The sequence below is a fragment of the Mytilus edulis genome, chromosome 4, assembly GCF_963676685.1.
Source record: "Mytilus edulis chromosome 4, xbMytEdul2.2, whole genome shotgun sequence".
Classification (NCBI taxonomy): Eukaryota; Metazoa; Mollusca; class Bivalvia; order Mytilida; family Mytilidae; genus Mytilus; species Mytilus edulis.
Window position 1 is genome coordinate 95,788,955 of NC_092347.1, and position 14,297 is coordinate 95,803,251.

Below are 14,297 nucleotides of genomic sequence, written 5' to 3' on the forward strand. Positions count from 1 at the left end.
CATTTGAATTGAACAATTAATGAAACAATACCAGTATGAATTTTATAATCTCTGTTATAGATACCAATCTGTACCGCCCCGAGATCAAGCAGAAACTGACGAACGCTACAGGCAACTTGATCATGCTGCAGAATCTCAAGATCCGAATCATTATATGGAAGTGATTGATTCAAACGATGTTGCCCATTGATATTATGTCTTTTGGCATGTTTTGTTTTAATGAGTTAATGTAGAAATTTGGTACATGAAATTGCAATATGCTTAGGCTACATTCCATTCTTATACTTAAAAAAGACTGGAGTTTATCTCTGGTATTTGATACGATTGTTATTGGTCGTTTTTTGTTTATATCTGTGTAATGTATAGTATATCAATGTTATTTTCTTTTTGTCGCTTAGCATTTGTCATGCTGTTGTGTTTTTTTTTTATTATCTCCAATCTATCAACCATAGACCAGATGACATATTATCTGAAAGTACCTGTATTTATGGGTACAAATTTGCAGGGTTTTTGCAATTAACATGTTCGTATGCTCGTAGGTATGAAAATTCGAAGTTTTGAATTTTCCGAAAAAAGTCGAATTACGAATTTGAAGACTATGGAAACGACTAGTATCATATGTTGCTTTATGATTAGTTGTCGGACATTGCAAAATAGGTGTTTATTCCACTCACTTGTTCATTCTTCATTTCTAACAAAATTCGTAAAATAGTTTTGATAAAATAAACGAATTTGGAAGTAAGACTCGGACTTCTTTTAAACTGATTTAAACTGTGCGTATTGCTGTGTTTTTGTCTTTTTTCTTCATTGGCTAAAGGTATAGGGAGAGGGTTGAGATGAAAAAAAAATGTTTAAACCCGCCGCATTTTTGCGCTTGTCTCAAGTCGGGATCATCGGCCTATTGTTAGGCTTGTGTGATTTTTAATTTTAGTTTCGTTTATATATTTCGGAGTTGAGTATGACGTCCATTATCACTGAACTAGTACACATTTTTGTTTATGGGTGACCTTGATAACACCTCCGGGTGTGGGATTTTCTCACTGTATTGAAGAACCCTAGGTGGCCCTCGGCTGTTTTCCGCATTTGATCGGGTTATTGTCTCTTTGACCCATTTCCATTTCTATAATTTTATGAGGTATCTATATACATACACATTGTGACATTAGAAGGAAAAATGCAAATTGAACATTTTAATTGTTGCACACATGAAATCATAAGTTTTGATACTTATTAAGTTTTGATCAAATATCAACAGAATTACGATCATGACGATATCAAAGGTATCAATAAGGTATTAAACATATATATATAATAACTTAATGAAAGCTGTAACATATGTGAAAATGCTGCTTATGTAAATTAATTGTTATAAAATTAAACGCAAGCTAAATTGAAATCCTTTTGTTTTTTCGAGTTAAAATTATGAAAACTATGACAATAAATAATTTAGTATCGCATATATTACCCCTGAAGATCAAATGGGTAAACTGCGGTCTGATGTTGCACAATAATGTGTATTAAAGATGTTAGATTATATTACCGTATCCATGTTATCAAATATGCTTGGGGATCACTTGATATCCAGAACTGGAGAACAGTTGTAATATGTTGTTAAACACTTAAAATCGTGGATGGAATCATCCATGAAAACCATAAAAATTGGTACGCCACGAATAAAACTACTTTCATAGTATGTTTGCAAATGTAGATCCACTTATAGTGCTACCTAGGCTTATTCACCCATTTCGTAAATCCACACATTATGGTCCTGTTTACTAACTACTTGCTTTCATGTCAGCATTCGTTCATTGATCCTGTATAAAATTAAAAATAATAAACACCAGGTTTGTTGATGTCTTAGATAAAAGAAAACCAGGATGCGTGCCCGGAAATATATTCAGGGAAGCATTTAATTTGACCTCATGTCACAGTTGATCTACAAATTGTAGTATCAGAATGTAGATAACTTCATTTCACATTCTCATACCGGTGACCTATAGTTGATAATGGTCTCTTGTGTCTCGGGTACGGCTTTGACTATTGTCTAGTTATAAATAACTAATTCTAAAGAGGTTTAATATGGCATTTAATTTAAAACTTATACATCATACGCTGTACCTTATTTCTTTTCGACTAACAAAGAATATAAGGGGAAGTGTAACAGTCGCAGTCATTCGTCTTAAAAAAAAGAGCCACACATATCAAAGGTACATTCAAACTTATGAAAATAACGATGTCTCAGTTAAAACCGTATATGATATCAGGTTCATCCAAAGGATAGGCAGTTCATGCTCCACCAGTATCTTATAAGTGATCGTTTACAACAATTATAATCGTTGATATCTAGAGAAAAGTCTTTGTTACAAGGGTCGAATTTTTACAGAATGATTAAAAGGTGCCAACTGTCTAAAACGACCCGAGTTTTGTGTCTAGCTTTCACTATTATGTAACAAAAATACACAGATACAAAAACAATTAAAAAATTGGACGCAAATATGACCAAAGAAAACAAAATCGACAATTCGTGCAGATAGCCACTGTCGTCAGATAACTTCTTATACGAAAATGGTAGGTATACACCATGGAGGTTATATGAGCCTCCCTGGTATAACCGAAAGAGTAAAACGAACAGCAGGTATTATCAATAAAATTGAAAAAGATATACATCTAGTGGCGATAATCATTTGTCGGCTTTTAGTTGGATTGTTGAGTACAAACTTATATAAAAAAGAAGATGTGGTATGATTGCCAATGAGACAACTATCCATAAAAGACCTAAATGACACAGACATTAACAATTATAGGTCATCGTACAGCCTTTAACAATGAGCAAAGCCCATACCGCATAGTCAGCTATAAAAGGACCAAATAATACAATGTAAAACAATTCAAACGAGAAAACTAACGGCCTTATTTATGTAATAAATAATGTGGCGTGTTACAACGTCTTATATTGTGGTTTACCATCTACGTCGTCAGTTTTTCGAAATGCCGATTGTGACTTATTCCGAATATGATTGTTTTGCTGATATCTAATTCGCATCGATGTTAGACGCTTCTCGGTGTATAAAAATCAATATTTATGCATTTAATTATGATGTTTCATTTGTAATTCTGGTTGGATATTGGTTCATGTCTTATCCTTTGTGGTTTTCATTCTATTTTTTTTTCTATATGTATATATAATAAAGAAAAAGTTAATTAATCATTTGTTCATTAATATAATATATTTAGTTTAGAGCAACTTTATTCACAGGATTTATTTGTTTTACACAGTATGATTTAGAAGAAAAACTGACATGGTTAGAAATACAAATAATTTACCACCTTGATTAACACAATTCCCTATTAATATTCTTGTAATTATAAAAAAAAACATGAAATGATACCATTACAAACTTCGTCTGAATTTTTTATTCTACTTTTAGGAATTTAGCTGTGATGTCACATTTTGTGGTGTTGATACATTCATGATTCTATTGTGATTTAATTGTTTACTGTCGTAAATTAATCGTTGTTATTCTGTGTTTTACTTGTTGAAATTTACAATTATAATATGTATTTATGTATTCTCTGTGCTGAGTGTGCTTGCATATTATTTGTACTGCATTCATGTCACTTAATATTGTCATGTTAGTGGTATTTTTTTAAATTTACATATAGGCGGAAGTTTGGCTAGCCATAATACCAGGTTCAACCCACCAGCTTTTTTCTGCAAATGTTCTGTTCCATGTCAGTTGTTATGAAATATTCTGTGTCTATGTATATTGACCTTTGTGGCGTTTCAGTGTTTCTGATGATCAACTTTTTCCTTTTATAGTTGGTGAGTTTGCATCAGGTTTGGTTTGTGACCTGAGTCCGTTTCAGTTAAATGGATTTATGACTACTGGACAGCGGTATATTACTATTGCTTGTTCTTTACAATTATACAGTAAAACATATAATATTTTACTAATATTTCGATACAAGTTATTTTTTGGTCATCATGCGTAAAAATATATGCTATCGAAAAAGAAACAAAAAAGTTTGTATGTGATAACTATTTTTAATGAATCAAGCAGCTTAAACAAACTCGTTGAGGCATACTACAACATTTCTAGAAGCTCTGACCAGTATTTCCCTTTTTTCTTTCGGAACAAGTTATGAAAGTTTTATGCCGTATATCTGAATATTAGTACAACCTTACGACACAAAAATCACCTCAATAATTGTAGTTTTTGACAGTTGTATAGTTCTATATTTACATCGTAGAAATAAAATAAAAAGTAAAAAGCCATTTGCAAAAAAACATTATACAAGAATGAAAAAAACACAAAACATTACATTGTTAATAGAATATGTTTCAGTTAGCACTAAGTAAATTATATACCCACGGACTTTAGAAAAGCAACACACATTTTGGTGATTTTTTATATCAAATCCTGATTGATTTTTATAGAATAACTACTAGTATTCATGCTTATCATACTTCTTAGTGTTTAGATAAGATCAATGCCTAATTGAATTATATGACAACTATAACTTTAAAACAACCTTACTGTTTTAGTGGCCAGATAATCGCTCTTATAAGCCTGGTACCTTAGATAACTTCATGCCATCTTCTTTATGTATTTATTAACTATCGATAGCACATGGGTTTGTTGTTGTATTGGCAACATGAGTTCACGTTTACAATATAACAAAGTTAAGAGTTTAAAGTTCGTTGTATGATAGCACGGACTAGTCATTCGCGGTAAAAGTTTACTTTGAAAATACATTTTTTCATTGACTGACCATTCGAAGCTCAGTCTTAGTGCAGTGAAGGTGGCTTAATTTTAAGCTATGTCGGATGTTGATACGGACAAAACCGCAACTGATGCACATCCTAGAGGTGAGGCACAGCCCACTGCTCCCAGTTCTGATATACATGTATCAGATGCTTTTCATTTGTTCCCTGATTACCTCGATTATAAACTTGTAGATTTAAAACTGATTTGGCTTCCGAGTAAGACAATTTGTCACGTAAATTTAAAAAAGAAGTCGGAAATTAATTCAAGAAAGAAGGGAACAGTATGCAATATCATTTCAATGATGAAATTCTGACCGGGCTCCATAAAATTCATAAGAAGGGCCCCTCTTTAGATTCTCCCACTAACAGTATTGTGTCTGAGCTTATAACTAAAGTTAAAGCTAGGAATAAGTCGATAAGGATCGCCGACAGCTATGCAGGGGGCTGGACTACAGTGCGCGAATATGAGTCGAATACCATCGCTGATAACTATGACGATTAAAAGAAGATTAGACAAGCCGAAATTCGTGCAGTAAAGTCAATTAAAGATAGGACCTAACCTTGCCCTTCTCCGTACAACATTAGCAACAGAACTACCCAAAGTGCTAGACCAGCTGAAACTGTACCAAACTCTGCTTATTCTCAGTCTTACAGTCGTTATTCTCAACCTCCACAGCCCTTTCGTGCAGGCTACGGTCGGCGTGAGCCGGCCCATTATGACATGTGTTACCAGTATAAACAGTTTGGACATTGAAGCAAGAACTGCCCACTTAACAGGGTCCAGACATTTCAACACAACGCTCAAGGATTATGTCATTAACACTATAAAAGGCGGTTACATAATATCTATTTTTTAAACGCATAACCAGATGCACTGTAAGAACAACAAATCTGCATTTATGAGTGAGAAATTTGTTGATGAAGCTATTTCTGAATTAGTAAATACTAGGTGTGCTAAATGCTAAATTAGTCCCTATTAAGTCTTTCGTCGTGAATCCTTTGGGAGTAGCGCTAAATTCATTTTCAAAGCCTAGGTTAATATAAGATCTCAGTATTGTGAATCAAATTGTCAGGAAAGACAAGTTCAAGTTTGAAGCCTTAAAAATTGCAATACAATATTTTGCGAATGATTACTCACTATATCAGTTTGATTTAAAATCGGGTATCATCATTTTGATATTTGTTCCCAACAGCACACCTTTTTATGGTTTTCATGGAAACAACAGTTTTCCTGCTTCACTGTCTTACCTTTTGCTACATCAACAGCTCCTTTAATTTTTTCAAAATGTCTACGTGAAATAATTAAATACTGGAGAAGAAATTCTGTAACGATAGTTTTATATCTGGACGACGGTTTTGAACTTTGCTGCACTCGTCTAGGCAAGCTGTTTCCCATAGATATGTGTTTGAGGTTTTGTTCAGAAATACTTTATTTGCGTTTGAGGCCACGAATAAGAAAAAAAGTGTTATTTGTGATATCTCAAATGCATTTAAGATTTGTAATTACTTAAGTTTGTTATAACTTTTCATATACAGTACATTTGCCTCCTATATTTAATGATTCAGAGAAATGGTTTAAATTTATTATTTCGAACAAGAAACTGTGTATTATAGCTTAATATCAAATACATATCAAGCGAGGTACGTGTTCCTTATTGTTTATTGACTTGTCGATATTTTAACTCTCTGATCATATTACTTCCGTGTGACGAATACTTTGTGTACTATTTTAGGTCTCTTTGCCATGGCGACCCTCTTAGAAACCTTTTCAGGTAGTGTTAACAGATATTTCAACTTCGAACTCAACTTAATGATATCTAATGAACAAATAAAAGTCACCACTGCAATTATAACAAACAGCCCACATGCTCCAATGGCAATATGAGATCGTTTGTCGTAGTAAACACTTTTCTTTGATCGTTTATATCTAGAAAGCGATGTAACATCGATAGCCAGACTAGCTAAATCGTAGCTATAGTTTTTACTTCCTATGCCTGTGGTTTGGAAAACTTGGTACACATCTACAATTGAAATGAATTTTGTTTAAGTATTCGCTTACATAATACATTTAGGAGATAAAATGCTACTGATTTCAAATATGGATAATCAAAGAATGTTCATAAACATATGAAGTGAAGAATAGTTGAAATCAAAAACGCGCCAAAAAAAAACAATTGGTATTGAGGTATGGAAAACTGATTAAACTTTTAAGACTGTTAAGTATAAATGATTAAAAATAAGATAGGAATACTGCCAAAAGATTTCATGCGCTGAAACATTTCCTTTATTTAAATATTTTAAAACAATGTTCATGAACAAATACAAAAATGGGTTTATTACTGAGATTAAAGATATTCTAGTCTATACCGTCAATATATACACATTTCTATTGTTAATTGATGACTTAAAAAATGTAAAATCAAATACAGAATCTGCATTGCTTCTAGATTGATGGACACAATATAAATGAAAATTACACAAATGAAATTGAAATCTTTAATAATTATGGTATTCAATATTTTATTCAGTCCAGAGTTATCAATTTATAAAACTAGTTAATGACAGGGCGCATTGCATCTGTGCCAATTTTTAATAAATTCAATCTTTCCTTTGCGCCACAAGGTTATATTTCCTTTAAAAAATTATATACTACTTTCGCGCCATTTTATATGTAACCAAGGAAAAATAAAATAATTTCATAGTAAGACGATATAAATCTTCGATCATCCATGTAAGGGTACAGTTTAAATATAATTTCATGTTTGTGTTGAGTGTTAATATTCTTATTGTCGTTTTTTCTGCTATTAATATGTTGCTCTTCAAAAGTGGGACGAATGATACCAGAGGGACAGTCAAACTCATATATCGAAAATAAACTGACAACACCATGGCTTACAATGAAAAAGACAAACAGACAAACAATAGTGCACATGACACAACATAGAAAACTAAAGAATAAGCAAAACGAACCCAACCTAAAAATAAGGGTGATCGCAGGTGCTCCGGACTGGGAAAGCAGATCCTGCTCAACATGTGGCACCCGTCGTGTTGCTCATGTTATAAAAATTGAGTCTTTTCCCTGTTGGAAAATCAACCTCATTTACACTGATTTGGATGTATTCAAAACACTTCATTATGAAGTCCACCACTTAATTAATCTTAAATCTAAATGTGTTTGATGTTCACATAGTTCTAAATATATTTATTTTCAGTGACAATGGCATATGCTTTACAGGTTGCATAGTTTATTAGAACTATCTAAAATAATATAATTCAAATGTATTACTTCTCTTTCCGTTTTTTCTTTCTTCATATTTTTATAACTAGCCAATAACAAAACTAAAATTGGTGTATTTTTTTCAGACTTAAAATTGCATTTAAAATGGGTTTTTTTCAGAATTAAAATTGCATTTAAAATGTATTTTACGTGTAGTACCTTGACATACTGGTTCAGTCCCGACCCAGGTACCAGATAGTCCACACATGCGTACAATGTTCCCTGACATGACAGCAGCACCCACATCGCACACTGCTACAGCTTCTGCACCATACACCTTACCAGTGGTTTTAATTACACCTTTAGTTATGTTATTGGGTGCTGGACATTCTATATCTATAAAACAACTGATATTTGTGATATGATTTCGAAACCAAGGGAAATCTTGTTAAAATTACGACGTTAACTGTTTATAAATATCTCAACACAATAAATTAATTAATTAATTGTCTTCCCTGAAATCGAGGTAAGGTATAATAATGCAACTGTATTTGCATGTGGTGTTAATTTCAAAAGTATATAAAAAAAATCAAATGTATCCAATAGGTATCAAAGGTACCAGGATTATAATTTAGTATGCCTACATAAGACTCGTCAGAGACGCTCAGATCAAAATAGTTATAAAGCCAAACAAGTACAAAGTTGAATAGCATTGAGGAACCAAAATTTCAAAATGATTTGCCAAATACGATTCAGTTAATTTATTTCTGGGATAAGAAAATCCTTAGTTTTTCGAAAAATTCAAGGTTTTGTAACAGGAAATTTATAAAAATTACCATATAATTGATATTCATGTCAACACCGAAGTGCTGACTACTGGGCTGGTGATATCCTCGGGGAAGAAACGTCTACCAGCAGTGGCATCGACCAAGTGGTGTAAATAGTTATCAAAGGTACCAGGATTATAATTTAGTATTTTTTGCTTTTTTTAACAGAATTTTTAACGGCATGAAAAATATCACCGTAATGCAATCTCAAATGCCACAAAATAAGGCTTTTGTAATACCTCCTTCTAAATTTGTTTTAAAGATTTTCATACCTTCTGCGATTGTTTTTACCTTTTGTATCATGATTTTAATTTGACAACTGTATAACTTTAGTTCCCTCGACCTCATATTTTACGTCTTAATTGCTTATAAATTTACAAAATTATTTTGAAGAAAGTACAACTTTTAAAGAAATCTTGACAAAGAAGTAAAATTAAGTTTCTAATAATATCTGTGTAATCTTCTAACCTTGTGAAATGAGTAAGTAGTTATTGATCAATAATTTAATTTTGGATGTTACGTGTCTTCTGTTTGGCTGACGTCGTTTTATTTATCAGCCCATATACATAATTTTGTCATTTGATCGTGACGTCATCAACGTTTTTTTTTTCATAAGTTACTCCGGTTTAAGAATTAAATTATAAGGAAAAATATTACAGTCATTCCTTAATTGGTTAAGAAATAATCGTAGAATAAACACCTTTGCAATGTGGTTGACCACCGGTCCATGTACCGTTAGCCTGGCACTCTCTCATAAGGTCACCACTCTCCAACATGTAGCCCACTTGACACTGGTAAGTAACTACGTCCCTATATTCATATATTATATCAGGTATAGACTGTACATAGGTGCCATGTACTGGATGTGAACATTGAACAGCTGTAAACAAAAACTCATCAATAAATATTCACATCAAAAGTAATTTTTCTTGTTTGTTTTTTTACATTTTCTTGTGTTCACTTCTTTTGTTTTGGTAAAACACATCCTCGTATAATACACGTGTCCCTCAGTTTAAGTTTGTAACCCGGATTTGTTTTTTCTCTACCGATTTGTGTATTTTGAACAGCGGTATAATACTGTTGCCTTTATAGTGTTTGGTTTAATCATTGAAAATACATGCATCTGATCCAAAGTCAATTGTCTTATTTCCAAATAATTAAATTTTGGATATAACTCGTCTTTTGATTGGCTGATAGTGTTTTTATTCTAATTTTGTCATGTGGCCGTGTAATTTTCTTAGTTTTTGAAAGAAGACAGGTATCAATTTAAAATGTATGAAAATCAGATTCATTTCCCGTCAAATTTCAAGTGCTTTATATCTCAAAAACAAGGACACGGATCTTTCATTTCTTTTTACTTCATTTGTATACTATCAATTTATAACTATCAGTTAAGTCGGCCTCATTTCTTCACTTACATCTAGAAATTGACAATGAGGGTCGATTGAAAACAAAACTTTACGACAAAATTGATGATTTCAGCTTTCAGATTGTGAACTTTCCATTTCTAAGTAGCAGCATTCCAGCGGCACCTGCATACGGTGTATATATTTCCCAATTGATACGATATTCCCGTGCTTGCATTTCCTATCATGATTTTCTTGATAGAGGGTTGTTGCTCACAAGGACGCTATTAAATCAAGAGTTCCAAATTGTGAAGTTGAAATCATATCTTCGTAAATTTTACGGACGCCATCAGGAGTTGGGTGACAGTTATGGAATAACCGTTTCACAAATGATATCGGATATGTTCCTTACGTCGTAACTACAATCCCCTTCCCTTTCATAAATGTGACCTGCCGAATTAGACTATTTACCGGATTTGTTATTTCATAAGCAACACGACGGGTACCCCATGTGGAGCAGGATCTGCTTACCCTTCCGGAGCACCTGAGATCCCCACTAGTTTTTGGTGGGGTTCGTTTTGTTTATTCTCTAGTTTTCTATGTTGTGTCATGTGTACGATTGTTTGTCTGTTTGTCCTTTTCATTTTTAGCCATGGCGTTGTCAGTTTATTTTTTATTTATGAGTTTGACTGTCCCTCTGGTATCTTTCGTCCCTCTTTTATAACAGTCCTTTAAAAAGTTTGTTATTTTGAAACATAGTACCGACCAACCTTAAAAAAAAACTGTAAAATATATATTTGTTTTCCTATTCCGTTTACTTCGCCGTAATAGTAAAACTTACGTTGACAGTCTAGAGGAGAATCAGACCAGGTTTTATCATCCATGCATGTAATAGTATTAACGAATGATTGCGGATCGGTATTGCTTACAAATCCTTCCTCGCAAGTGTATGTAGCAACAGAGTTATAAAATGTAGATGTATATGTCAGCGTAGAGTTGGATCCATTTACTGGAATGTCACAAAACTTCACTGCAAAGAAAATTGATTCATTGGAGAAAAGAGATATAATGAACGTTCAGTGTAATTTTATAAAAACATTGAAAATAATCAAACATTTAGATAAACGGAACAGTGTTCTATTGTAGATGTTATCTTCACAAATTTAAATGGTTATTAGAGCAATATGATTCTAAGGATCGAGAAAAGTAATTGTAAAAAAATATATTTCAAGCTTAAGGGCTCCATAATTGTTAAGGTTTTACTTCAACAGTATACCTGCACAAGACACATTAGTACCAGTCCAAACACCATTCATCTGGCAAAACCTACTGGCACTTCCTGTCATATTCTCGTGTCCTAGTGCGCATGTGTAATTAGCCCAGATACCAACAACGTTACCACCAGTTGGATTAATCCTTTCTATACCTCCGTTGCTTGTCGGATGACCACATGAGACTACAATTTAAACAATTCTAGTTTACTTACAGTGATACGTAAAGCTATTGATGATTAATTTATTACAAATAACAACAAAGAAATATACGGCCTTGTGCAACTCCAAACTTTATCTAATAATTAGCTAACAATGATTAATAACAATAGTTACAAAAGAAAGTTGATAAAGCTCTTTTGTGTCGAGGTCAAGGAATTGTTATTTTCAGTTAGGACTAGTCGAAAAATTATTATAGTTGCAAATCGCAGATTGATATAAACATCATATGCCGTCCGTGTTGTATTTTCCTTTTTTTCTTTTTTCTTTTTATTTGGGTTGATGTTTCAAACACGTAAACCCTAAATCATTTTTAATCTATTTTCTTATTTAAAAAAAAAATCATTACGCAGATCAAAAAGTAATGTTAAATATGTTCTTGTGTTTTTAAGTATTTTTACTCACCATTGCAGAATGGTGCTATTCCACTCCAGTTACCGTTAGCCTCACACTCTCTTTTTACATCGCCATTCATAATGTCGTAGCCAGGATCACAACCATAAATGACTTCACCCTCAAACTTCAGAGATGATATTGTCTTAATATAACTTTTGGAACCTGGTTCTACGTCAGGGGTCGAACAGGAAATTCCTGTCACAAAGAAAGGTATTCTTTCTCATTTTTAATGGACGATGATTCTGTATTGATTTTTTTTTCAAAATGTAACCATTATTGCCTACTGTTTCAGTTACGTCATTATTAATACATATAGGACAGGTACAATTTCGAAACGACATAAAATACCTCTATAAACCTCTGCACGTTTTCAAAAGATAAAAAAAATAATAGTTTTCTACAAATGTGTACATGTACTACAAACAAGAAATTTTGATACCACTATATACGGTAAGGTGTGGTGTGTTACTTATTTTGTAAAAAGTGAAACCACAAAAATACTGAACTCCGAGGAAAATTCAAAAAGGAAAGTCCCTAATCAAATGTCAAAATCAAAAGTTCAAACACATCAAACGAATGGATAACAACTGTCACATTCCTGACTTGGTTTAGGCATTTTCTTATATAGAAAATGGTGGACTGAACCTGGTTTTATAGCTAGCTAAAATGTAAAATCACAAAAATACTGAACTCCGAGGAAAATTCAAAAAGGAAAGTCAATAATCACATGGCAAAATTAAATAACAAAATTTATCAAAAATGAATAGACAAGAACTGTCATATTTTGACTTGGTACCGGCATTTTCAATGTAGAAAATAGTGGATTAAACTAGGTTCTATAGCGCTAACCCTCTCACTTTAATGACAGTCTCATCAAATTCCGTTATATTTACATTGATGCGTTAAATAAACAGACACAATAAATACAATAGTCAAAATATGGGTACATCAGTCATCATCGTATAACAATTTTAATAGGAACAATTTAACAGAACACAAAAACATCTACTATCTACGAACACATTCATTGATTTGAGTGTCTGACGTCAGAAAATTGTATACGTCACATAAATTAGTCGTTCAATGTGCATACAAACGATTTTAAAATTTACATAGGCAATGTTAGCATACAGGGTTAAAAAATCAAAAGTATGTAAGAATAAATTTCAGAAATAGACCGAGATTTAAACTAGTCCAAAAGTTATATATAGAATTTATAAGAATCCACAAATAGTTAATTCCACTACGCGATTGAATGATTTTGACGTTTGTGGTTCAACGTATATAGTAATTCATATTAGAAATATATCATATAATAGAACAATATCATACTGACGGGATCAAAGTCACATTATAAGAACAAAAGAAAAAAAAAAGTCGCATATACAAAACAAATCACCAAAAAATGAAAGCGAATACAAACACATTGACGAGATGTATACACCTCTCAATTGTATGACAGTCGCATCAAATTCCATTAAATTGTCAACGATGCGTGAACAAAACAAACAGACACAATAGGTAAAAATGTCTAAAATAGAGGTACAGCAGTCAACATTTTGTTATCATCTTAATCACTATAAAAACAACAAATGTAACGAAGCATAAATCAAATTTAACATCCTCATTTTGCTTTTATTATACGATTTTATTTATCTATAAAGGATGGAGGGTTTTAAGTACTGGTGTAAAATTGCGCGTTTGAAATTCGCACAGGTAGACATAAAATAATGTTGTCGTTCAAAGTATTACGGGATACATAAATACAGAGTGACGTCAAATAGATATAACAAAAAACAGACTTAGCAGTAAAAGTAATAATAAATAAAATAAAATAATTGTGTGGTTCAAAGTATGACGGGATACATAAGTACAGAGTCACGTCAAATGTATATCACAAAACAGACTTAACAGTAAAAGTAGTATTAATAAATAAAATAATTTTGTCATTCAAAGTATGACAAGATACATAAGTAAAAGTAATATTAATAAATAAAATAATTTTGTTGTTCAAAGTCTGATGGAATACATAAGTACAGGGTCACGTAAAATGAATATCTCAAAAATCAGACTTTTTTTTAAAGGATAGTATACAAAAATTAACTCACTTCAAAGAACAGAAACTATTTGCTGACACATCCAAAGAAAAATTTGTAAACTCCACTTGTCCATTTACAAGTAACCCGAATCAGTATTTTTTCAATGGTGACCAAACAATCGTCAAATACTTAAAAAAAATCATTGAAATTTAAC

General features: G+C 32.3%; 2 protein-coding genes across 2 annotated transcripts in view; one reads left to right on the plus strand and one right to left on the minus strand.

Moving 5' to 3' along the window:
- LOC139521618 (uncharacterized) overlaps positions 1-1,396 on the plus strand; it is a 29,411-nt gene extending 28,015 nt beyond the window's left edge. Inside the window, exon 10 of the mRNA XM_071315096.1 lies at positions 61-1,396. Coding sequence (XP_071171197.1) covers positions 61-190 — 130 coding nt within the window. The 3' untranslated portion in view covers positions 191-1,396. The remainder of the gene's footprint in view (positions 1-60) is intronic.
- Positions 1,397-4,039: 2,643 nt separating this feature from the next.
- The window catches only part of LOC139521125 (uncharacterized), a 32,087-nt gene continuing 21,829 nt past the window's right edge, over positions 4,040-14,297 (minus strand). The window contains exons 9-14 of the mRNA XM_071314429.1: positions 12,054-12,239; positions 11,435-11,614; positions 11,000-11,188; positions 9,513-9,692; positions 8,205-8,381; positions 4,040-6,789 (exon numbers count right to left, since the gene is read on the minus strand). Coding sequence (XP_071170530.1) covers positions 6,464-6,789; positions 8,205-8,381; positions 9,513-9,692; positions 11,000-11,188; positions 11,435-11,614; positions 12,054-12,239 — 1,238 coding nt within the window. The 3' untranslated portion in view covers positions 4,040-6,463. The remainder of the gene's footprint in view (positions 6,790-8,204; positions 8,382-9,512; positions 9,693-10,999; positions 11,189-11,434; positions 11,615-12,053; positions 12,240-14,297) is intronic.